This window comes from Gobio gobio (assembly GCF_949357685.1).
Source record: "Gobio gobio genome assembly, chromosome: 10".
NCBI classification, from domain to species: Eukaryota; Metazoa; Chordata; class Actinopteri; order Cypriniformes; family Gobionidae; genus Gobio; species Gobio gobio.
Window position 1 is genome coordinate 33,820,725 of NC_137116.1, and position 26,272 is coordinate 33,846,996.

At 42.0% G+C, this 26,272-nt stretch overlaps 1 protein-coding gene across 1 annotated transcript; it reads left to right on the forward strand.

Moving 5' to 3' along the window:
- The first annotated feature begins 2,962 nt into the window (after positions 1-2,962).
- On the forward strand, positions 2,963-25,702 carry LOC307132291 (uncharacterized protein). The gene is made up of 12 exons (XM_079826502.1): positions 2,963-3,239; positions 5,320-5,661; positions 10,426-10,473; positions 10,873-10,908; positions 12,074-12,379; positions 12,633-12,683; positions 14,491-14,568; positions 14,694-14,786; positions 14,897-15,004; positions 24,926-24,970; positions 25,101-25,191; positions 25,300-25,702. The coding sequence occupies exons 1-11, from the start codon at positions 3,195-3,197 to the stop codon at positions 25,179-25,181; spliced, it is 1,233 nt and encodes a 410-aa protein (XP_079682628.1). The 5' UTR covers positions 2,963-3,194; the 3' UTR covers positions 25,182-25,191; positions 25,300-25,702.
- Positions 25,703-26,272: the final 570 nt, after the last annotated feature.

Genomic DNA, 26,272 nt, shown 5'->3' on the forward strand with positions numbered 1-26,272 from the left:
TAATAATAATCACAGATCACCAGTTATGACATTAATACTTAATTCCTTAAAATGAATACAGGTACAAATATCTTTCGATGAGCCTTTGAATTCAAACCTTGTACCAGTGAAGTGATGATTTTTAAAGCAAAATTCTAGTATTTATTAATAGTTCAGAAGGGATTTTGTTTACATTCATTTGTGCTATTCACTGGCTATTTCCTTTTTTTCTCAGATTTGTTATTGCGAATTTGTATTAAAGAGTGGTTGTTCAGAGAAGAAAAAAGTCTTGTTTAAATAAACTATTCAATGTTTAAATTAACCAGATATGACAACAACAAAAAAAACATTGTCATGGACAAAATGTAACCTTAATAAATTTAAAGGGTTAGTTCACCCAAAAATGAAAATTCTTTCATTAATTACTCACCCTCATGTCGTTCCAAACCCGTAAGACCTTCGTTCATCTTCAGAACACAAATTAAGATATTTTTTATGAAATCCGAGAGCTTTCTGACCCCTCCATAGACAGCAATTTAATTAACACTTTCAAGGCTCAGAAAGGTAATAAAGACATTGTTAAAATAGTCCATGCTCCAGTGGTTCAACCTTAATGTTATGAAGCGATGAGAATACTTTTTTGTGAGCAAAAAACAAACAAAAATAACGTTTTTATTCAACAATTTCTTCTCGTCTGTGCCAGTCTCCTACACAGTTTACTTTGTAAATACAGTGCAGAGCTTTCAAGCTCTACGGCAGAACGGCGGCTCACCACTGGAAAGTTTGGAGTAATTAATGACAGAATTTTCATTTTTGGGTGAACTAACCATTTAAGGACATTTTAATGCAGACAAAACACATGCAGTCTTTAACCTTTGACTGAATACATCTGGCTTGATCTATAATGACCCATAATGGCATTCAGTTCCCAGTTGTACTTAAGCAAACAATCTGCTGATTCCAATAAAGTTTCAAGACAAAAATTAAATACAAGTACAACACAGTATATAAAATGATATGTGTATAATTTTCACATCTGTCATATACAGTTTTTTTGTGCTCTTGAGCATATGTGGATTCTCTATTTTCCTTTTTACCAGGTCTGCCAGTTATGTAACTCAAGTACTCAACCTATCACAGCTTAAATCTAGTTCTTCAGACACATGCCTTCTCTGTAAGGGGTATTTGTGAATGTGTGTGTGTATGTGCGTGCGTGCATGTGTGTGTGCGTGCGTGTAGAGGGGGAAAGAAAGAGAGCAGGATTGTGTGTATCCCAGACTGGAAACTTTGTGTATGGCTCCAACATAGATGTAGGTAAACTAGAAATTGATTCACGTTTGTTTGCTAAATGTATGGTCTATAGCACACACAAATTTATATTATAAACCAAATTGTCAGCCTTTTCTGTTGCACATATTCACACATGTGCTGCATGTAATATACAGTTGCAAGAAAAAGTATGTGAGCTGCTTGCAAATGTGAATAATTGTAACTAAATTAGAGAGGTCAAACTAAATGCATGCTATTTTTTATTTAGTACTGTCCTGAATAAGATAGTTTACATTGTTTTTTTTTTTTTTTTTTACATATATTCCACAAGACAAAAAAATAGCTGATTTTATTATATATATTTTTTTAATTTATTCAAATGTGTCTTCCGGGAAACATACGTATCTTCTGTTGCTCCTGAAGGGCAGTGCTGAATGAATAAAATTGATATTTTTTAAACAAAATAAGAAATATTTTGGACATCTTCATTCTGTTCAAAAGTTTTCACCCCCGGCTCTTAATGCATCGTGTTTCCTTCTGGAACATCAGTGAATGTTTGAACCTTTTTTCACCTTTTTTGTTTTGGGCAATGTTCTGCTGGGAAACCTTGGGTACTGCCATCCATGTGGATGTTACTTTGACATGTACCACCTAGCATTGTTGCAGACCATGTGCACCTTTTCATGGAAATGGTATTCCCTGGTGGCTGTGTCCAAATTCCCCAGATCTCAGTCCAATCGAGCATCTGTGGCAACAAACAAGTCCGATCCATGGAGGCCCCACCTCGCAAGTACAGGACTTAAAGGATCTGCTGCTAACATCTTGGCGCCAGATACCACAGCACACCTTCAGGGGTCTAGTGGAGTACATGCGTCGACGTCTATGTTGGAGCCATACACAAAGTTTCCAGTCTGGGATACACAATTTGGCAGCAAATTTGGCAGCAAAAGGGGGACCAACACAATATTAGATCATAATGTTATGCCTGATCGGTGTGTATATACCTAAATAATGTAAATAAGCACAGAGCACTTCCAACAATATTTTTTCAAACCCTTATTTTTCTTAGTGGAATTGCGGATTACACTTTATTTGGTAACACTTTATTTTACAGTGTCCTGTTACATTATGTTACATAATAATAACAGTAAGTTATGCATAATTACATGCAACTAACCCTCAACCAAACCCTAATCCTACTCTAACCCTATAGTAACATGTGTGGTCAATTAAGTACTAAAAAATAATTACACTGTAACAATGACACCTTAAAATAAAGTGTTATAACCTTTATTTTACAGTGTCCTTGTTACACGTTACTTACTATAATAATAATATATTATGCATAATTACATGCAATAGTGTAGGGGGTCATGCATTACTGAGTAATTAATTACTATAATTTAATTAATTTTCCCTTGGAAAAAGTGAAGTAATTTTCTTCAATTTAATTAGGCCTGCAGTTTCTTCTGATGTAATTGCATTAAATACTATACATAGACTATAGAACAATTCTATATAAAACAATAGTGAATTTAACATTAAAATGTAATGCTTAATATGTTATGTTTGTACTTAAAACATGTATAATTACTGTAACAAGGACCCCAAAAAAATAAAGTGCAGCTTAAAAGTGACACTGTAAGCTGTCGGAGCGGAATTGCCAAAAAAATGTTACGCAACCTTGCAAAGAGCTGTGGGGTCTGCCTACTTCATGTCCTCCTGATGATCATGAAGACTGATGTCGAGGTGCGTGGACTTCCCCCTATAGGCAGACAGAGATGAAAACATCAACGCGCCTTTAAATAGAACCATATTGTGATTCTGACTGCTGTAATATCTGACTGCAAGAGCGGCGACGGTTCCGCTCTTCATCCAGTGCCTCACTTCGCAACCGAAGAAATACACTTTATATTCTTTCATACAGTATATTCTATTTAGTAAACATGCCTAGCAAGAGAAAGAAGAACAAGCGCCGAATGAGAAGAGTGGTGAGTAGCCTACATTTACTCTCACGCTTGTTTTAATGAAGATTCAGTATCCTGCAAACAATGATTTTATTTTTTATAGCATCCAAACTGATCCCTACCTCTTTAGTTTTCTAGTTTTATCTGACAGATTTACTTGAGTATTTTTTAATAAACAGTAGCATAATGTATTTTTGGTCTTTAGACTCTCGCCATATAGGTTTATACTTTTCTCTTCTCAGACTAATTTTATAATGTCATTTTATCTGACATTATGTTATTTTTAGTAGATTATTTGAACTATTGATAAATGCACACGAGCGGTGTAGGGGGTGTGTCCCACTTTGAACTATCTATAATAACAGATAGATAGATAGATAGATAGATAGATAGATAGATAGATAGATAGATAGATAGATAGATAGATAGATAGATAGATAGATAGATAGATAGATAGATAGATAGATAGATAGATAGATAGATAGAAGCCGTGCCGATATTTTTTGCTATCTGGGTTAGAGCTTACTGCACTAATAGGTGTACTTGTTATAAACACATTGACCTGAAAAAGTGTTGCTTGGATTATGTGTATTAGAATTATATTTTTCTGACTTTATTTCGCCTTTTACTTTATACTCAGTCAATTTGCCTGATAATAATACCAGAATATCTGCTTTTGAATTTTCCATGGGTATGTTTCGCCTGTTATTGGTTTGTTTTGAGGCCATTTTTTTTGTTCTTTCAGTGCAACAAACCAAATCTTAACTTTTGACCCCACCCCCAAAAACGAATATGGACTTTGTTGATTTTGGCATATCCCTTAGGCCAGTTGATTCTAAACATGGTTGAGGCTACATTCCTACAGAGGCAGTTGGTCCAAATACCACCAGATTTTTTTTTCTTTGGCAACCATTGGTTTTGTTTATAACAATTTTGTCCCATTATAAGTCCATTGATTTTTAATAAGGGCATTTTTGCAAGTGATTTAGTCTAAATTCTGTCATCGCAAAGGAATGTTGCACAGTATTGACCATGCCTCACCACTCTAAGACATATTTGTCCTCTGTGACCAGCAGTGACATAATGAAATACACACAGTTTGCGCATCTGAACACTGGACTCTTTGTTTGAATTTTACAGCAGTTTTTTTAAGTGCATATCATTAAAATCGCACCCTTTTCATTCTGCTTAGCTGAACATGTACCCGATGAATGCTCAGTTGCTGTCCCAAAACCCTGGCACGCAGTCATATCAACAGGACTGCCTTTCACACAAGTACAGAAATAGAGAGGTATCTATTATCTCTAGCTGTTAAGTCCCCCAGATACAGCTGGTCCTAAACAGGGCACATTTCACTGTCTCTAATCATCCCGGTAAAATAAGAAATGGTGAGTACTGGGGGGTGAGCGCATTCCAACACTCTGTTTGCTGCTTACCAGCACTTCAAAACAGGAGAAACATCTTTTTAAAGTCAGCTGCCAGAGCCAATTAACTAAATGTTTGTGTAAGAATGAACAACCTTCCAATCCTAACTACCTCCTCTGTTCCCCCAAACGCCAGACCCTTTATTCTGTTATGCTGGCCTGTTTCGTGGACGTGGGCCCAGGTTTTGCCTGATTTGGCTTTGTCAGTGCTGATGCTGATCTTCACACATGGTTGCGTAATTTGGCCTTAACTGTGCTGGCAACTGTACACCCCATACGTGCACAATGAGAGCTTAAATTCTTTTGAGGTCTATGTAAACCGCACAGGCCAGCCCCTGCTTTTGGATAATGAAGCTGTGAGTGTGATTATAATGTGATTATGGTTCCATTATGATGTGATTAGCATTTTTGTCTGTTCTGTTTAGCCCCAATCCAGAGCTCTGAGGGGTGCTGACTCTTCCAACTCGCTTGACTAGACATGTCTGAATCAATTGTATTCAGCCATTTTTTGCCATTAGACGGCCAACTTTTGTTAACTTATGTAAGCTCTCAGTGAAGTCGTTAAACCCTGTCTAATACCATTATGTGGTCAACTGAAATAAAGATAAAAAATAAAAAAAAAGTTCTGATTTCAAATCCATTTCAGAACTATTTCTCATTCTTTCATTTGTTTTGAGCAGCAGGCCCAGAGAAGGGTCCTGGAGGATCAGTATTCCTCCTTTGGAAAGGGAGCCACAGGAGTGTGTGCTGTCTCTGCCCCAGTTCCTGCACGGGTTCCATTTGCTCAACCTCCAAAGTGTCCTGTTTGGGTTCCAATTCCCCTGGCAGTGACCGCTCCAGTTGATGTTCCCGCTGAAGTTCCTCCTGCAGAACCGGTCGTGTTAGAGGTCCCAGTAACGGAGGCTGTCAAAGACGAAGTGGTGAAACCTGCAGAGGACCAAGAACAAAGCCTAGTGGAACCCCCTGTAGAAGTGCAAGCTGTGATTGAGGAAGATGCAAGTGTCACCGTTCCAGTAGTAGAGGTAATGTGAACCGCCTTTTTTGAGGTATTTGATAATTATCGAGTGCACACAGAAATTTGTAAGAATTAGCAATCATTCCAGTGGACTCGAGTCTAATTCATCATACGGTTGTGACCAATATGAAAGTATGGGCTTGACAGTAATGGCTTCTTGTAGCCAGGATCTAAGATGGGGGTGTGGTCACATATGCAATGTGGGAGTTTAATGTTTTAGTAAGTGAACATTGTGTACATCATGCCTGGAGCCAAACTGCTTTTTTATTGAAAACGATAGCTCAAGCTTTCCTGAATGTTGCACCCTTTTTAGGAACAGTTTTTAAACGTGTTCTCATTGAACAGCAGTAGGATTTTATCTGGTGGCCTGTGTTGAATATTTGAGATTAGACATCCACACATACTGTGCCTGTAGAGACTCTGTATGTGAGCAGGGCCGCTGATAAGGGGGGAAAACCGGACCTTTTATCCTGGGCCCAGGCTTGGGGGGAGGCGGAGCGAAGGGGGCTGTAAAGCGATTGTAGTTTCAAATGCAGGGGACAAGGGAACCCGATTCAACTATTGAAACCCCGGAAAGTAATAGCGCTGAGTGGAATGATGATAAAGTATTTGTACCAACTATTGCTTACTGAGCGTAAAGGTGCGGCCACATTTAGAGTTGTTCTGTGAATTTTCGTGAACAAAATCCAGTCGTTTCAATAGGAATCCACCCGATCAGGAATTTCGCATGGGGGTAAAAGATTTCCCCATGCAGATTTTGCAACAGCTTCAAGTTGGTCGCATACATTTTATTGTTTTATTTTAAATTATATTATTCTATATATAAATTAAATACACAATTATATTAATATGTTTTATGTATTAAATCAATTCTTTTAAAGTGCATTTTCAACATGTTTACTTCTAAGTTAAGCATGTTCTGCTTAACATGTCTCTACTTTCTGTGTTGCATCTGTGATGGCTCATGTGAGAAGTGTGACATCAGAAGATGTCTGTTCTCCCCCCCCCCAAATGATAACATAATATAGTCACTCCTCAACCTCCTGTGCCTCACCCTCCCTCCTGTTTTTTGAAGAGAAGCCAAGCCCTTAAAGCCCACCCTTCTTTTCCTGTGAGCTCAGCACACAAGTGCTTGGGTTGGACATCCACACACTGAGAGTGGCAAGAGGCAGGGCGAGTGAGAAAGACACATACCCTTGCAGAGTGTCAGGTTGAGGGTTGAGTTTTTACTGGAGTGTCAGGTCTGTGTCGCCATGGGGCTCATTCTGAGTTGGCTTCGAGGCCCTCGGGAGCCCGCTGACTTGCTGGATGTCTCTGTGGAAACGCAGGTGAGCTCCCACCTCAATGGATGAAGGTTAGTTTAAAGGGTTTAGCTGATGGAGAAAGAACGTTTTGTACTGTCTGTGCACCCCCCCCCCCCCCTCCTTCTTTCACTTTGTAGGCGTTGCGTTGGCTGGTGTGTTAAACATTGTGGAGGAGGAGCTTAAAGTTTTAATGAATTTTTCTGAATGCTCATAGGTGGGTGGAGATGTGGAATGTGCTTACTAGGTTGGGTACATGGCCTAGTCATGCATGCTAATGAGGGGTTGTGACACGTTTGACTTTGCTTGTTGTTAAAATTGAGTGTAGGGATTGCCTGGTAAAATTAGAACTGTATAAACGTTTTTTTTTTATTTTAGTTATTAATAATTGGCATTGTTTTGTTTAATTGTTGTTTAATCAATTGAAGAAAGAGAATGTGAAGCAGATAACGAACTGAGGGCTCATTTATACCCACATGCACATGCTCAGTTCTGAGTTGGCGTGGTGGCCAACAGAATCTCCTTTGTCTCTTTTAACAACAATCTTTGTGACAACAGTTGTGTGTTACTGTGTAAGTCTTTGTGTGGTTTACACAATACTTTTAAGTTAAATGTCATTCTGCAGATGGAGAATCTATGATGTGAGCATACATTAAACAGAATTTTGTAATGCTTTACCATGGTTATCAGTTTTGAGTTTATTTCAGTTTTATTAATCTAATTTAGTTTTAGTTTTCACTCCGTCACTGTGCTTTATTTTTTTTCATCGTTTTCTATTTTTTTTTTTGTATTTTAGGGCTGCCAGAGTTAATATGCCAACTTGTATATTTTGATGTTAATGGCGTAAAACATTTACGAGTCTAGTGTTATTTTCTAGTGTATGTCTAGTGGCATTTTCATGCGTAATGCATGCGAGTTATATGTAATGCAAGTGAGTTATGTATTTTAGTTTTTTTAGGCATGAAACTGAACAAAAATACATTACTCACTTGCATTTAGTTATGTATTAGTGCATTTATTTCCTTTTCAGTTTTTATTTTATATTTCCTTTAAGTTTTTATTTAGTTTTCGTTAATACACAGTGCTCTATTTCTCTTTATGTTTATGTGAAATATATCATATGTGAAATATATGAAACTATATAGAACACTTTGTGCCTGAATTAAATGTTTGTGATGTCATTGAAATAATTGCACAAATGCATTCATTTTCATCCATTTTTGCTCATAGTAGTTCTACAATTTTAGAAAGTCTCATTACAACCTTAAAGGGGTACTTCACCGATGGCAAAAGGGGCTTTCAATAAAACTTGTATATACAGTATAAAGGCTGAAAAAAATTGGTGCTGACTAGAGAAAACAGAGAAAAAAAGCTGTTGTCTTCCCTTTTGCCAAATAGGTAGGAAAACTTCAACACCCATAATGCACATGGCATGTTTGAAGGATCCAGCATGTTGTAGCAGTGGCTAAAGGCTGCAAAGAATCATAAAAAAGGAAAGAACGCCACAATGGAAAAACTGGATGACTATAAACACAGTGTTTTATGCCAAAACGGAGGGGGGGGGGAAATGGACAGAAACTGCCGTTCTGTCGGTTCCACCCAACCACCCGAAGCAAAACGCGTACAAGAAACTGTTGCCATTGTGTTCCATTATACTATAATGCTGTTTTAAGAGTAGACAGAGTACTATACAATTTTCAGTGATAAACCTACCCTTACAATAACTTTGTCAATCCGACTGTCTGTGGATGGGGATTAAAAAATGCAGAAGTATAATCCGTAGCTTTTCATGAAAGCCCTGGAGTTTTGCGTCACCCAGGTCAGATTTTTGCTGACTTATAAACGTGAATTTCTCAGTCCAGGTAACACAAAGAGCAATTAAATATTGTTTATTTACATATACTTCCAACATTGTAACAATACAAAGCGGATAGAAAATCGGCGAAGTTCCACTTTAAGTGAGGTCCACCGAAAAGATAAACTTGAAGGTGCACTATGTTATTTTTTTTCAGTAAAATATCCAAAAACCACTAGGCCAGTGTTATATATTTTGTTCAGTTGAGTACTTACAATATCCCAAATGTTTCCAACTATTTGTAAATTGTGAGAAAATTGCTATTTTACCCAAGGAACCAGGACGTGTGAGGGAGTCGCCTGTCGATGGCGTTACCCTCGGTTTCTGGTTTATTTTGCAGAAACGCTTTACTCTTACTGCAATGTGCAACAAGTGTCATAGCAGCCGCCGAGCGAACGCACAGAGTAACATAATTTTCAACACACTCAGATGTATCTAATATGATAAACAGAGCTGCGTTACCTCATACTCATGACCGGAAAAGCGGAAGTGGCGCTGGTGACTATGGCATAATAAAAGTCCCACCGGGGACTATGTCATAATAAAAGTCCCGCTGCTCGCGAGGCGTGTGTTGCGCTCTTCTTATTAACAATCGCTCCAGCGGCCTTGCTCAGCTCCACAACACTCGGCCCTGCTCTGCTTCATACTACAGTAACGTTAATAATCACATCCATGAACATGATTTCTGCCCGAGTCCTATCCCGATTCTTTTCCACCGGCTGTGAGGTAAAGACCACATGTCCCAAGATTCTGCGCTCAAATGTGGCGTCATTAAACTACACCTTTGTTTTGAATAGGCGACCTCTAGTGGATGGAAAAGTTACATAGTGCAGCTTTAATTTCCGTACGCTAGGTATGAAAGCCATACAAGGGGGGAAAAAAATCATGCTTTGTTAAAAAGTCATAATTATGACATAAAAAAGTCTAAATTATGAATTTTTATGTCATAAATATGACTTAGTATCTCATAATTATGAGATTATACTTTTATGCCATAAGTATGCCATTTATTTCATAGTTTAGACTTTTATGTCATAAATATGCCTTTATTATGTCATGATTATGATTTACCAAAGCATGACTTTTTTTCTTATTGGAAATTGGTTTCCATATATACATGCACTGTACTTTTGCATACGTTTTCAAATCAAAACAGTGGACGTCCTCAGAACAGTCTGGCACACTTTGTTTCTTAAATTAGCTCTGGAAGATTTTGTATCGCTCCCACAGGGGGAGTTTGGGGCACTTTTGGAAGTGCTGTGAAAAGGCCATGTACTTTAAAATGTTCTGTACTCTGTGAAGAAACTGGCAAAGTAAAGTAGAGTGCATCAATATTAAATCTTACTCAATATTTCAACAACACGACATATGTTGTACTCATATGCTACACTTTGCTCTGCAATGAACATGCATAATTAACATTTAGCATTGCAAATGATCCCATATGGTAGTGTTACTTTGTCTAAACCTAATTTTGGTTAGAGAGAGTCTTGTTGGCATGGTGGAACTGACATTGCAAAATGTGTAAAGTTATTATCATCATTGGTATTATAGTTTAAGATACTTTAATGCAGACAATAAATCTTTACATTTTGTGCTTTTCTGTCTTTTTCAGGCCATATCATCTATAGATGAGCCTGCATCCATCCCTGCAGAATCTGAGGTATGGTAATATGCTATATCCCATCAGTCCTCAGCAATTCACCACTGTATATCTATCAACACCCTTGCCTTTGGCCATATACACTAATGGGCTGGTAAAGGTGTTTTTCCTAATTACCAGGCCTCCAGCGCCACACCTTACCTTTCAGGGTGGATTTATGTGCTTTTTCTCATAACTTTGCTTTATGAGGTGTAAAGAAAACTTATTAACCCCAACTTTTTCTTTTTTACTAACAAAGAGACTAGCTTTACACAAATATTGCATATAGAATGCAGACATATATGAGGCTTTGTATTGGGTAAGAAATTAAAAAATGTTGAAGGTTTTAAAGGAATTTACCAAAGGAATTTCATCTTCTTTTTTTTAAACTATGACCTTTTCAAAACATGCTATTCGCAGATCCAGTTTGAGGACACTACATCTGTAACCACAGAGGTAAATATAAGTATATATTGATTTCATACTATACCACTACCACAAAGCAAAATTAAAAGGTTCCTTTTTTAAAATAAATATTAAATCAATAGAAATGCTTCAAAGATTGAAGTGCTATGCAAAATACATTTCTGTTGTGTTCAATAAATTGTCTTACACAAGCTACCGTTTGGGGTCAGTAAGATTTTTATTTTAAGTAAATAAATATTTTATTCAGCAAGAATCTGTTAAATTGATCAAAAGAAACAGTTAATACTTTTAGATTGATACAAAAAATAGATTTCAAATAAAATAAACAACAATAAGAATTGTTTCTTAAGCACCAAATTAACATATGGATAAAATAGGCCTTTTAGGTCATGTTAAACCATAATATTTCACAATATTACTGTTTTCGCAGTTTTTCTTTACATAAATGTAGTCTTAGTAAGCATAAGAGACTGTTTAAAATAAGGCAGCCAAGTGTAAATACCAAGTGCAAATAGCTGTAGATGCTATTCACTAGTGATATATTCTATTTACACCATGTAAAAGTAGTTCTTTGCAATATGTGTAAATAGTAATGACATGCAATTTATACTTTATTTTGTCAGAAACATACTATTTGGACCTCAGTACATAAACAGGGTGCAATAATAACATATAGGCTATTTATTAAAATTATTAAATGGATGCCGCCTTAAAGGGACAATAAAAGCCCTCCTTACACCTATCCCTAACCCTACCCAATAAATGCTTTTATTACTATTAAACATTTCGTTAGGCACTTTATTTCCATTTTTAGAACATTTTCTTAATTTGTATTGAAAGTAAATGCCTTTCCGATGTGATAGGAAAAGATGGAAGAGTGAGCTCTGCAAAAGGCAGATTTGAACTAGGGCGATCACGTCAAACCCTAGATCTTTAAAATGTTGAAATACGCCCCTTATTTTTTGTCTTGTTTTTCCTGTCTAGGCATTGTTAGGTGGAGCTAGTGCGAATAGCACGCTATTTGCACTTGGTGTAAATAAGACACTCCGTAAAAAAAATTCCTTTTGAATGATAGTGTAAAACCTCGATGTATTGTAACATTTAAAGCCTAGGAACTGTAAACATGTGACCATTGTGCTTGTTTGTACATTATGTATTGCATGTTTTCTTGTCTTTATATGATGTTCTGGTACAGACGCATGTTTTAGCTCAACTCGTCGAGACGGTTGACACCCAGCGTGAAGTTGAAGCTGAGCTTCCTGCTAAGGATCCTGTGGAAGAGGTGCCAGTGCCAGAGGTGCCAGTGACTACAGCTGAAACTGTTGCTGCAGTTGAAACTGTGACAGAAATCGTAGTAACCGAAGTTGAGTCTGTTGTCAACGCCGCAGTGGAAGTCGACGGGCATGTTGTCGGGGTCCTGGGAGAGCCTGCCATCGAAGCCGAAGCCATAACTGTCGAAACTGAGCCTGTTGAAGTCCACAGAGTCGCAGAAGTCACGGAGGTGCCTGACACAATACATCTTCATGGCACATTGCAATGGACTCTTTGCATGAGTGTTTTTGCATGCACAACAGGTGACTTTGTCCTGTCCGTTCTGTGCACTTGTTTGGATAATTGGGCATGACATGAGCCTCACTCTTCCCATTCTTTTTTCATTCCCTTGGACAGTTCGGTCTATGTTTTTAAGTCACACTAAAATAACTAGTGCTAGCAAATAGGATTTTTTTAATATGATTTCCCCTCCTTTCCTACAGGAAGTACATGCAAAGCCAGAGCCAGAGCCAGAACCAGAAAAGATTCCAGTGGTACGTTCTTTTGTTTTGAATGTAGCGGTCTTCATTTTTCCAAAAATATTGAAAATTCTGTGAGGAACTGCTTGTGGAGGCGGTTTCAGAATGCATGTGCGGGAAGTTTATTTAACAAACATAGCAGACATGAGGCAGGCAAAAGTCCAGTAACATGAGGAACAACAAAACAGAACAAAAATTAAAAAGAAGCTACAAAAAAGGCACAATGGTCATGAAACGAGTATCAAAACAGCAGGCAATGAAAACACTCTGCAAGGCAGTGGAAAAACTGGCAATACTTCACACTGAATGCAGGTAAGGCAAGGCTTTAATGACAAACTGGAAGTATGCATAGAGGAAATGGTACATGATTAGTATTCAGGAGAGGCCTCCCTCTGGTGGCCGGCTGAATGTCGCTCTAAACACACTACACTTCTTACTCATTATTTTTGTCTTGTTTTCCAGTACAAATATCTAAAGGCCCATTCACACCAAGGACGATAACTATAACGATAATGATAAAGATATAGTTCTAAAAAAAATTCTAAATATAATATATGTCCACACAACAACTATAACGTTGGAAACAATAGGTGCATCAATCAGTTCCTTATCTCCTGAGCTCGTGAATCAGTATATCACGAATTCAGGGCACTGGTAAGGACAGTAAAGGATGCTGACTCACTACACATTGGGACACTGATGACTCGTTTTCGGGCGACGTGACAACTTCTTCATTGTACAACATCATTACTGGTATTTATGAACAACAGCTGAGATGATATCTTTCTGACATTACTTGTAATGTTATTTAAATGGTTAATTCACCCAAAAATGAAAATTAGCCCATGATTTACTCACCATCAAGTCATCCTAGGTGTATATGACATTCTTCTTTCCGACAAATAAAACCGGAGTTATATTAAAAATGTCCTGGCTCTTCCAAGCTTTAAAATGGCAGTGAATTGTTGGGTCATTTTTGAAGTCCATAAAAGTGCATCTTTCCATCATAAAAGTGCTCCACGCGGCTCCGGGGGGTTAATAAAGACCTTCTGAAGAAAAATATTCATATTTAAAACTTTATAGACTAAAATAACTAGCTATAGCCTAATATATTATATTTATATATTAATATTATAATTGTTCTTGGTGTGAACAGGCCTTTCTTAAACAAAGATGCATTCACTTAAGAAGCAAGATGACACAAAATTATTTTCTATATCAAATGTTTCAAAATTAAGTGAGTTTTTGCTTAAAACAAGAAAAAAATATATGGGGTCAGAAAAATAATCTTGTTTTACCTTTGAATTAAGTTCATTTTCTTACCCAATTAGATATTTCTACTGGAGAACAAGACAAAAACACTTTCTTTCTTCTATGGAACATAAACACAGATGTGTCTCAGTGTTTTTGTCTGCATAGGGGCTTGTTTTGGACCACACTGACTTTCAATGTATGGACAATATGCAGCTAAAACATTCTACAAAATATCTTAATTTGAAACAAAAAAGTCATATCTGTATAACTGTCTTTCTTTTGTGGAACATAAAGTGAAAGTCAAAGGGGACGTATGTTGTTTTGGACCACATTGACCACTTTTCTTCTGAAACATTCTTCAGAATATCTTATTTTGTGTTCTGCACAAGAAAGTCACTCATACAGGTTTGGAACAACATGAGAATGAATAATAATGCCAGATTTTTTATTTTTGTGTGAACTATCCAGAAAGTAAAATGTTCCTTTGTAGTGATGAAGAATTCGCTTCAATAACATTTGCAATGCATGCCAAGGGAAATAACATGCGTTCCTTTTATCCTTTTATCAGGAAGCTGTTGTACCTACAGAAGCTTTAGTGGAACCAGAGCCAGAGCAGCAGCAGACAGTCCCATTGGAGGAACCTACGGTATAAAACACATTTTTATTAGCTCCTTTTGTGGGATCATCTCAAGCATTTCTGTTCAGAATCCTTTTAGATTGAAGTTTAATTTTAAACGTGGTCTTTTGCCCTCGGGTTTTCACATGCTGAAGCCTTCAGTCGAGTCCACTAGTGACCCCATCGCTGAAGAATGTGTTGTGAACGAGTCAGTCCTTGCTGTTGCCACAACTGTTGCAGAGGAACAGGTGAGAAGTTGGACTGAGAAAGCAGACACACCTACAATGTGCACATCAGGCATTAAATCCTATTAGCTACTTAGATGGATTCAAATAGAAAATATGTCCTTTTTCCATAGATTCCTGAAACAACAACAAATGCCCCCGAGGTTCCATCAGAGACACTGGCAGAAACGATTCCAGCTGCTGAGCCTCTGCCTGTGCCTGTAGCAAAAGAGATTATACAAGTGAGCTTTTAATTTATAAAATGGTTAACATGACTACACACACACACACACACACACACACACACACACACACACACACATACAGATTGGGGTCAGTAAGATTGTTCTAAGTAAAAAAAGAATTATTGGGAAATATTATTACAATTTAGAAAAACTGTTTTAAATTTGTATATATTTAAAAATGTAATTTATTCCTGTGATGGCAAAGCTGAATTTTCAGCATCATTACGCTCCAAAAAAATAATTTGTTGAATTTACTTAAAAAAGCAGCGTCAAGTGGTTCCACACAACTATATTGAGTCATTTTTACAAATAACAATTTAGAACAAAAGAAAGTCAAGTAAAGCTGACAAAATGTCTTTAAGTAAATACAAACCATTTGAATTTGTTGCTGTTACATAATATTTATATGTGCAGTTTACTTAATAATGTTATGTTAAATTTATAAAAGTTTATTATGGTAGGTGAACACATTTATTGATTTAATTTACCTTATTAAATTAACTACTTGCTCTACAAGTCTAAGTGGAACACTATTAAATATAACAAGAAGCATATTATTAGAAACAAAATTCAAAAATAACTTAATTGAAAACAGGAAGTCCATCCAATACATGAGTGTATGAGTGGCCACAGCCTAAACACAGGCACCACTCTTCTGCATAATGGTAACCACAAAATTACAGAAACTCCTTTAAATGTCCAACATAACTGCACATAACACTAACATAAACTAACAACATCTTTCCCTTTACTGAAAAAGATCAAGTAACACTTTAATCCCTAAATTTACTCTCCTAATGCAGTCCCTTGCAAAGCATGCTGGAAACTACAGATCCACTGCCCAGTTTGTTCGTTTCACTCAGCAATGTTAATTTGACCGAACAAACACTTATTAAGTAAAGCTGACAATACTCATTTTTAGTAGAAACAACTCAGTAAATCTAAGTACATTTAGTTACATGAGTTTAAGTAATGTGAACAAGGATGATTTGAGTGCAACTAACAACAGTGAAAGTTCATTTTTTTTGCAGTCTTCAGTGTCAATGATCAGTGTTAATGAACGATCATTCAAATATGCTGATTTGCTGCTCAAGAAACGTAATCATTTCTTATTATTAGCACATAGCCATGTTGAAAGTGGTTGTGCTACTTAAAGTTGCCCTGCCACACAAAACCGTTTTTACTTGTATTTTTTTTAAATATGTTAGGTCCATATGTGTTTGTGTTCCCTTTCGTTCAGTCACTACGACGTACGTTAGTGACTAACGAATGGGGGTTTCGCTTAGAAGCCTATCATCTTCGAGAATTCAACAGCGCCCAATGGCAGTGCCAATGCCATGGGCATGCGGAATTTGCATGCGTAACTCCGCCCCACCCTGTGGGTATATAAAGAAGTACGCTGGCAACATCGCATTATGTTTCAGCTTGGAGCCAAGAGCATCTCTTCACTCCTACAAGCCTGAATTCTGAAGTCCTCTCTTCAGTCTTCGAGACGAGCGGTTCTCCAGGGTGTTGGTGTGACGGCGCATTCCAGCGATCTCGCATTGCCTGCCTGCTGATCTGTGCAGTGATCTGCAACAGCTGTGTGTGTTTTCCCTGGGCGCTTCGGCACTCTGCAGAGCTTTCCTCTCACAAAAAGAGCTTGCGCGTGGCACGTCTTTTTCAAGACGGTTCGCCCGTGCACTTCCGGGTGCGATCGATCTCCGTTGCTGTCTATGGGCACATTCACTGCTTGACGTGTTTGGGCTTCAGCACGTTCTGGCAGTGATTGTGGATGTGTCATGTTCCCATCGTGACCATCGCGATGTCGCTGTCGAGACTCAGTGATCTCCGCAAGGAGAGAGAGTCCCCTCTGCCACACCCCAATCTACCGTCTCTGAGAGAGGTGGTACTTTGGCTGGTGGCCAGGGTGACCTGAGGGCGGTGCGTGGTTTAAGAACCCCGACGATCATTCCTCGGGCCACGCCCCCCTCTCGCACATCGCTTCCCGCGAGTGCTGGACTGAAACAGCGGCCCGTCTCTGACGCCTCGTTCGTTTCGTTCACACTCCAGATAGCGGCGAGATGTCGATCGCCGCATCCCAAGGTGGGCTAGATCCTTTGGGGATGACGATTAGGTTGTGCTGCGCCTCCGGGTGTGTCAGCACTGCCTGATCTGACCTAGAGTTGATAGCCATGTTATCTCGGGCAGCCGCGAGCCTCTCGCCGGTGTGGAACTCCGCCCAGTCGCGAGTGCTCGTGGTTGCGCGATCGGTTTTTGTGGGCGGCACCCGACAGCTGTTGGACCCCGCCCCCAATGCCTTTCGCTCCCGAGGTGCATGAGGAGATCACGCGGTCCTGGAAGTCCCTGTGCTTCCCGTGACCGTTTGGTGGCCTCCTCCGCCTTCTCTGCCCTTGATGGGGCCGCGGCCTAGGGTACACTGGGGCCCCCTCCCCACTGTTAAACAACTCTGTTGCGCACTACGGTGTCCACAGAGGGCTTTGACGTGGTGTGGCTGTCCTAAGCACCCTCCCTAAGCCTGTGGGCTCGTCTACTTCGGTGGCGTGGTCCTGCAGTGCTATGGGGTAGGCCGCCGCCCCTTTGCACATGCACAAGGGTGGAGCTGACCCAGGGCTCTTTGTTAAGCTGCGTGCCGCCACTGATCCCGCCCTCTGGGTGGTGAAGGTGGCCACACGCTCCCTCGGTCGGGCGATGTCCACAGCTGTGGTCCGGGAGAATTTCCTGGCCTTACCTGGTGATATGGGGGGGTCGCCTCAGTCCGCTCGCCGCCGAGGGCGCCCTCCCTCCTCCCGTCCGGCCCCAGCAGCAGCCTTCTCCGGGCCGCGCCGTGGAGGTGGTTGCAGGATGTCGCCCAGTCCGCTCCTCAGCCTGGCTAAAACGCTAGGCTGGAGGTGGACAATTCAGAGATGGGTTCCAGTTCTTTCCAGGGGATGGTAGCAGGGCCTCTCCTTCCCCCGGTGGAGGGCCGGGGGAAAATCCTTCTGCTGCTGGCCCTCGGGCTAGCAGCGCTTGGAAAGAACTCATGTTCCTGTCTCTGAGGATCCAGAGACCGGTGATGGCAGTGTGTGCCGCCTCCGGGCCGCGCCACTCTCGTCCCTCTCTCTCGCCAGCCTCCTCTCAGAGCAGACCCCAGTGGAACGTGCGTCCTTCCCTGGTCTCCTCTGTCAGGACGCAGCAGTTAACCGTGCCCCCGCACCGGGACGCCCAACAGCCTCCCATGTCCGGGCCGGTAACGCTGCCTCGCTGCCCCACCCTGGGTACGTCTGTGGTCCGATTGACCCCGCTGGTGCAGTTCCTGGGAGTCTAGCTTCAGCTTCCGGGACTGTTCCGCTGGGTCGCGAAGACCGTCAGGCGCGGCTACGCGATTCAGTTCGCGCAGGTTCCTCCCCGCGCTGGGGAGGCCGCCCGCTATGATGGGGCCTATCCCCTGTCATACGTGCGGAGGTTGTCACCCTACTGGCGAAGGGTGCGATCGAGCCTGTCCCTCCAGCCGAATTGAAGTCCGGCTTCTCAGCCCTTGCTTCATTGTACCCTAGGAAACCGGTGGGTTATGGCCAATCCTGGATCTACCCACTTGAACCGATCCTTCTCAGGCTTCCGTTCAGGATGTCGGTAGCGAACGCCTCTTTGGACGCGTTCGTCCGGTAGATTGGTTGCAGCGATCGACCTGAAGGACGCTTACTTCATGTCTCCTTCCTCGACGCGGGCCGTTCCTACGGTTTGCTTCGAGGGGCGGACATTCAGTACGCAGTCCCCCCATTCAGGCAGCTCTGTCCCCTCGTGACACTACGTAGTCTATCGAGGCAGCCCTTGTGCCACTCGGCAGCACGGGGTTCGCATCCTGAACTACTTCGATGACTGGCTCATACTGGGTCACTCTCGTAAGCAGGTCTGCGGACACAGAGTCCAAGTGCTCCGGCACTTAGCCCGTCTGGGCCTTCGGGTCGACTGGGAGAGGAGCGACTCTGCCGCGTGCAGAGGATCTCCTTTCTCAGTGTGGTTTCCAACTCGGTCGCAGGTGCGTGCTGCTTACCAGCGAGCGCGCACATAGGGTGTACTCACGCTAGGCACAATTGCCTTGTACCGTGCTCGAGCGCGATTGTCCCCCCTCCCCACTCCCCCGCTGGCCTGCACTCACATTGCACTTAACGTACCGGGCCGGAGCACGCTTAAGTCATTCACGATGCAACTTTTTGTTTTGAAGAAGACAGGAAGAAAAGCGCTTTCGCTAATAGACTGCCTAATACATTTATAATTTATGCCGCGCAGCGATTTTCACTTGATTGCACTGCACATATCAGAAGATTATTACGGAGGCAGCTGACTTTGACGGAGGAATTTGCAGCTTTACCCGCAAACTTCAATTCATGTTCATCAATAAGGTGAAAACCAGAACCATTATAAACCTAAATATTATTGAATTAATTGAAAAGTGTATCCAAGTAGTAATAGTTTGGTGTTTGCTGTTGTAATGTTGATAGTAGCACGCAGCTGTTCCGTGCTCCAGCACGGTTAGCGCTCACACTGCATGCGAACCGCGCCCGAGTCCAACTGAACCGTGCTCTGGCCCACCTCTTCCAAGCGGGCCAGGGCCGGCTAATCGAGCCGCGCCCGAGCACGGTTCGGATCACTCACACTAGTCAAACGAACCGCGCTTTGGTGGTCAAACGCACTCGGGCACGGTTCAAACTGGCTAGTGTGAGTACACCCATAGTCTCTGCTGACTTGCCTTCGTCAAATCGAGGGCGGGAATGCGGTCCCACTGAAGCTATTTCAGAGGTTCCTGGGGCATATGGCATCTGCAGCCGCGGTGACGCCGCTCGGATTGCTACATATGAGACCGCTTCAGCACTGGCTACGCGATCGAGTCCCGAGATGGGCATGGCGGTCTGGCACGCTCCGGGTACAAGTGACTCAGGCCTGCTTACAGACTCTCACCCCGTGGTCGAACCTCAAGTTTCTACGGACCGGTGTGTCCTTAGAAAGAGTTTCCAGGCATCTTGTTGTATCAACAGATGCATCATCCACGGGCTGGGGTGCCATGTGCAATGGACAAGCAGCCGCGGGCTCCTGGACAGGACCCCAGCGCCTTCTGCATGTCAATTCCCTCGAGTTACTGGCAGTACGGTTCGCCCTGCACCGCTTCCGAGCGTTGCTGAAGGGTCAACATGTACTAGTCAGGACAGACAACACGGCCGTAGTAGCGTACATCAACCTCCAGGGCGGTCTACGCTCCCGCCGTATGTCTCAACTCGCCCGCCATCTCGTTTTATGGAGTCAGAAGCATCTGAGGTCCCTTCATGCTGTCCAGATCCTGGGAGTCCTGAACCGTGCAGCCGACGAGCTCTCACGGCTTCAGCCACTTCCTGGAGAATGGAGACTCCATCCCCAGACGGTCCAGCTGATATGGGAACGGTTCGGCGACGCACAGGTAGTCCTGTTGCCTCCCAGGACTCTTCCCATTGCTCCCTGTATTATTCCCTGACCTATGGTCGGCACGGATGCACTGGCGCACAGCTGGTCGTCGGGGCTACGCAATTATGCGTTTCCCCCAGTGAGCCTTCTCGCACAGGTACTGTGCAAGATCAGGGAGGACAAGGAGCAGGTCATGTTGGTCGCCCCGTTGGCACGGCCGGACCTGGTTCTCAGAACTGCTACTCCTTGCGACAGCCCCTCCCTGGCCTATTCCTCTGAGTCAAGACCTTCTCACTCAGAGACGGGGCACCCCTTGGCACCCGCGTCCAGCGTTCTGGAAGCTCCACGTGTGGCTTCTGGACGGGACGCGGCTGGTTTGAGTAGCCCTCCACCTGCGGTGGTCGCTACCATCACTTCCGCTAGGGCAGAGTCTACACGACACCTCTATGCGTTGAAGTGGGACCTCTTCGTCACATGGTGCTCTTCCCGCCAGGAAGACCCCTGGAAATGCCCGATCGGGTCTGTGCTTCGTTTCTCCAGGAGGGGGTGGGACGAAGGCTGTCTCCTTCCACCCTTAAGTGTACATGGCCGCAATATCTGCCTACCACGATCTCCTGGGAGACAAAAAGGTAAGTCAGCACGACCTGATCATCAGGTTCCTGAGGGGGGCGAGGAGACTGAATCCTCCTCGCTCTCCTCTCGTTCCCTCTTGGGACCTCTCAGTAGTCTTAAGTGCTCTGCAGAGGCCTCCCTTTGAGCCTTTGCGGTCGGCTGAGATTAAGTTCTTGTCTATGAAGACGGCTCTGCTGACCGCATTGGCCTCGCTTAAGAGGGTCGGGGACCTGCAAGCATTTTCGGTTGACGAAGCGTGCCTTGAGTTCGGGCCGGCTAACTCTCACGTGATCCTGAGACCCCAGCCCGGATATGTGCCCAAGGTTCCCACCACTCCGTTCCGAGATCAGGTGGTGAACCTGCAAGCGCTGCCTTTGGAGGAGGCAGACCCAGCCTTGGCATTGCTCTGTCCAGTACGCGCTCTCCGCGCCTATGTAGACAGTACGCGATGTTTCAGGACCTCAGACCAGCTCTTTGTCTGTTATGGTGGAGAGCGGAAGGGAAGTGCTCTCTCAAAGCAGAGGTTGTCTCACTGGATAGTGGACACCATTGTTTTGGCTTACCAGCAGCAAGGTCGACCATGTCCCCTTGGTGTGAGGGCACACTCCACCCGGAGTGTGGCCTCCTCTTGGGCTCTAGCGCATGGCGCCTCGCTAACAGACATCTGCAGAGCTGCAGGCTGGGCGACACCCAACACATTCGCCAGATTCTACAATCTCCGAGTGGAGCCAGTGTCCGACTATGTACTCGCTCCTACGGGTGGCCGGTAATGGGCCAGGCTCAGGTGTCTTCGCTTGCTCGCCATTCCACTCCAAGGACTGGATACGTGCGATATTTTCCCTCAGGTGAGCTCCCCGAGAGCCCTGAGCTCCTCCAGCACTGCTTACGCCGACATCAGTTCAGTCTGCCCTTTCGAGCCCAGACCCTCATGTCCGGCCAGGTGCTCCGTGTGCATGGTTCCCCTCCGGCGACCCCCACACGAGTATTTCCACCGTAAGCCTCCTCAGCGAGCAGGTGTCTTTCCCTTGGCAAGTCCCTGCCGCCCCTAGGGTTAAAAATCCACCTTCGGCTGGTACCCTAGAGATCTTCCATATGCAGCCCTTAGCGGGTCATATGTGTATTCTCTAAGTCCTCCCCACGGGTAGGCATCTTGGCATTCCCTCACTGGGATATGCTTCCCAGTGTACCTTGGTAATCCTGTGATAAGTGGGAGTCCTTCGTCCGTACTAGTCTTACGACAGGGTACTCACACTTACGCAGGGCACTGGATGACAGCTGAGTGGCGTTGTTGTATTGGAACCCCCATTCGTTAGTCACTAACGTATGTCGTAGTGACTGAACGAAAGGGAACGTCTCGGTTACGTATGTAACCCTCGTTCCCTGAGGAGGGAACGGAGACGTACGTTTCCTTTGCCACGTCAGCTGTGTTGCTGGTATGCGGAGTTCAGTCTTGGCTCCTGCAGCAGTAACATAATGCGATGTTGCCAGCGTACTTCCTTATATACCCACAGGGTGGGGCGGAGTTACGCATGCAAATTCCGCATGCCCGTGGCATTGGCACTGCCATTGGGCGCTGTTGAATTCTCGAAGATGATAGGCTTCTAAGCGAAACCCCCATTCGTTAGTCACTAACGTACGTCTCCGTTCCCTCCTCAGGGAACGAGGGTTACATACGTAACCGAGACGTTATGTCGTGAATGTGAAAATGAACTGCTACCTCCGCTGTCAGCTCTAGGCACTGAAAAGAAATAAGTGGAGAAACCAGGCCAATTACAAAAGCTGGTCAGTCTGACGTGGTGTTGCCCGAGCTCATTACTATTCATGAGCTCACCCAGTTGAGACCCCAGCCACAGAATTCGTCTACCTCAGTGACAGTTTTCGTACATCATCTGGCTTGTGCGCTATGCACGAATAGAACTTCAACAATGCACATGTTCCTTGTTGCGCTGGGTAAAGGATGCTGGTAGCCAGGCTCTCTTTGGCTAGCTGTCAGCCAATCAGAGTAAAGCAGCTTAGAGCGTTGAATATTAATGAGAACTGGGACAAATCGAGTCTTCCTGCAGGATTTCTAGCCATGCTAGAATGGCTTGAAACAAGGTAACCAAGGCATTTTTTTCCACAAAAAAATGTTACAGAGTCCATGGTAGAACTTCAGAAATTACCATAAAAGTAATGAAATACGTGTGGCAGGGCACCTTTAATATTTTTTGGGAACCAGTGATAGTTTTAGTTGCAGAATTCTTTAAGTAATAGTTCAAAAGAACAGCATTTATATGAAATAGAAATCTTCTGTGACAATATTTCTTTACTGTCACTTTTGATCAGTGGGACAAAATATCGATAGGGCAATATATCAGTGTCCTTCTCCGTGCGATACGAGAACCGATACGCTATTGATATTTTAATTAATAAAATAAGGCGCTCTAAATAGATTTCTTGCTTTCAGTGTCGCTACATCATGGCTCCTGGAGGTGACGCTCAACACATGAATGAGGGAAACCTGACATAAGTTAAAGGCACAATATGTAGTTTTTCGCTGCTAGAGGTCGCCTATTCAAAACAAAGGCGTAGCTTGATGACACCGAGATTGAGCGCGGAATCTTGTGAGATGTCGTCTTCACCTCACAGCCGGTGGAAAAAGAATCTGGAACGGGCAGAAATCATGTTCATGGATGAGATTATTAACATTACTGTAGTATGAAGCAGAGCATGGCCGAGTGCTGTGGGAGCTGAACAAGGTCGCTGGAGTGATTGCTAATGAGAGCGTGACACACATCACGACAGCAGTGGAGCTTTTATAATGCCACAGTCGCCGCTTCCGTCTTTTCGGGTCAAACGTATGTGGGGTAACGCAGCACTGTTTTATCATATTAGATACATTTGAGTGTGTTGAAAATTATGAGACACTGCTGTAAGCACATTGCAGTAAGCTAGATCGATATTAGAATATCATAATAATAAATGCTGGATGGTTTGTGTTGCTTAATGGCATGCAATTCATTTTCAATTCTATTGTATGATGGAGAAAATGCTGTATTACTGTACAATAATTCGTTTTCTGTCTATAAATGTATCCAAACAATTGTTCCCTTGTCTAATAAAACATATAATATATTAAAGTGTCATTGGTGTTTCCATGGTTTCTACAAAATAAAACCGGAAATCGAGTAAGGCAGGTACGTATGACGTCACTGATAGGCGAAACACGGACACGGTCCATGTCCTGGTTAAAATTGCTTATTTCTCTGGATATAAACATTCTTTGAAACATCTGGGATAATGTAAGTACACAAGTCAACAAAATATATAAACATTGTTCTAGTGGTGTTTGGATATTTTAATCCAAAAATCTTACAGATTGTGCCTTTAACTAGCCTAAGAAAAATAGTTTTTTAACGGGATGGCGGACATTTAATTGCTACGTTTAATTCCAAAGTCTGGAAAACCTGCACTTCATCTTTTCACAGGCTTTTTTGTTTTCATAGTTAGACAGATCGTGGCGTATCATTATAGGATTGTCTAGCAATATATTGATTATCGCAGAATTGCTGTAGCATGATATTATCCATATCATGAGCCATTTAACGTGTATCGTATCATGAGGTACCCTGTGATTCCCACCAATAATCCTTGATGAATAAAAGTATTAATTTCTTTAAAAAAATAATAAAAAAGTTTTACTGGCCCCAAACATTTGAATGGTAGTGTGCATGTAGGATGAAAGTTTAAAAAATGTGAATGTTAGAGGAGAGAATTTTCCTAATGAGCTCCAGTTCTATTCAAAGGAATGCAATGATTCTAAATTGCTGATAAACATAATTTGAAGCCTTTTGTATTTTAGTCTTCTCTGACTATAAAATTTGACAGTGAAATTATATTTATACATTTCAGGCTCAAGATGAATTTATGCCACAAGTAGAAACTGAAACCATAAAGGTATTTTTCCCTCAGCATATCTTTTTATAATCGTTTTTTTTTTTTTTGTTGTATAAAATACAATGTTACCACCACCACCCAACCAACAAATAGTATTTCTTTTAGTGAATGTTGTTTCTCATTTACATAGGACTTGGCAGTGACTGGTGGCCTAACTGTGGATGCCATCAATGGATGTCTGGGAGCTACTGAAGTTGCAATTGAAGGTTAAAGTGCCTATGGTGAGGATGAGTAAAATAATTAAATAATAATTTGAATCAATTTAAACATGAACAGGTTCATGACCCAAGGGAACAATAAAACATCTGTTTTTTGTTGTTTTTTTACAGTTGGCTGAAACATCATGAAACATTGCAAAGTGCCTTAATGTGCTGATCGTCACCTAAAATATGACAAGGATGTGTGGCTGTTGTTCGCTGGTGGAGCTTCTGATTAATATTCTTCAGTTTCCATATGTGTGTACAGTAGATTTGCAGGTGTTATACATTGCATACTTAGTAAAGTAAAATGGAAGGGTGTTGCAAATTTCTATGTTTTTACTTGGACCATTTTGTAAAGGGGAAAGAGTTGTATTTGTTTCATTTGATAAAAGAATTGGAGTGGAGGGCTTCCTCAATAGAGCACAATTACTATACAATTACTATACCATCAGCACATATTATGTGCCCCCCTCCACCATTCACATGTGCCTTTCTCTAAATGATAAATAAATGGAGTTTGAGAAAAATGGTATCCCCAAAAACTCCTGTATGCATTTAATTTGTGAAAATACAGATATTTCATTCAAATTCACCTATTGAAACTTTATGCACAATTTTGACTTGTAAAGTGAGGCAAAAAATAACCCTTGAGCTAATGGGGATGCATTTAGTTTATCTATCAGGACAATACATTTTAAAGACACAGTATCCTGTATATTATTAAGGTAAATTAGTGGAAACTGCCCATTTATAGGAGTAATATCCTGTCTGGGGCAAGATGGCCTATTGTAAACTTTTCCTAACTGTCATCTGAAGGGAAATCACTCGATCGCCTTTATGTCATAATAAACAATGTTTGAAATATATATAGGATTTATGGAATAATTAAAGAAAAACTCCATGAATGATAATAAAATTAAATAAAAAAAACACACCAAAACAAGGGGGAAATTTTAGTGGAAAGTTATTATAATACATAGAGACGATTAAGGTATACACTGTGCAGGGGGGTATTCCAGAAAGCAGGTTATGTGACATTACCGGGCATGTTTGAGAGTAAGTAAGCAGATAACCTCAACTTTCAGTTCCAAAAAATGGAGGT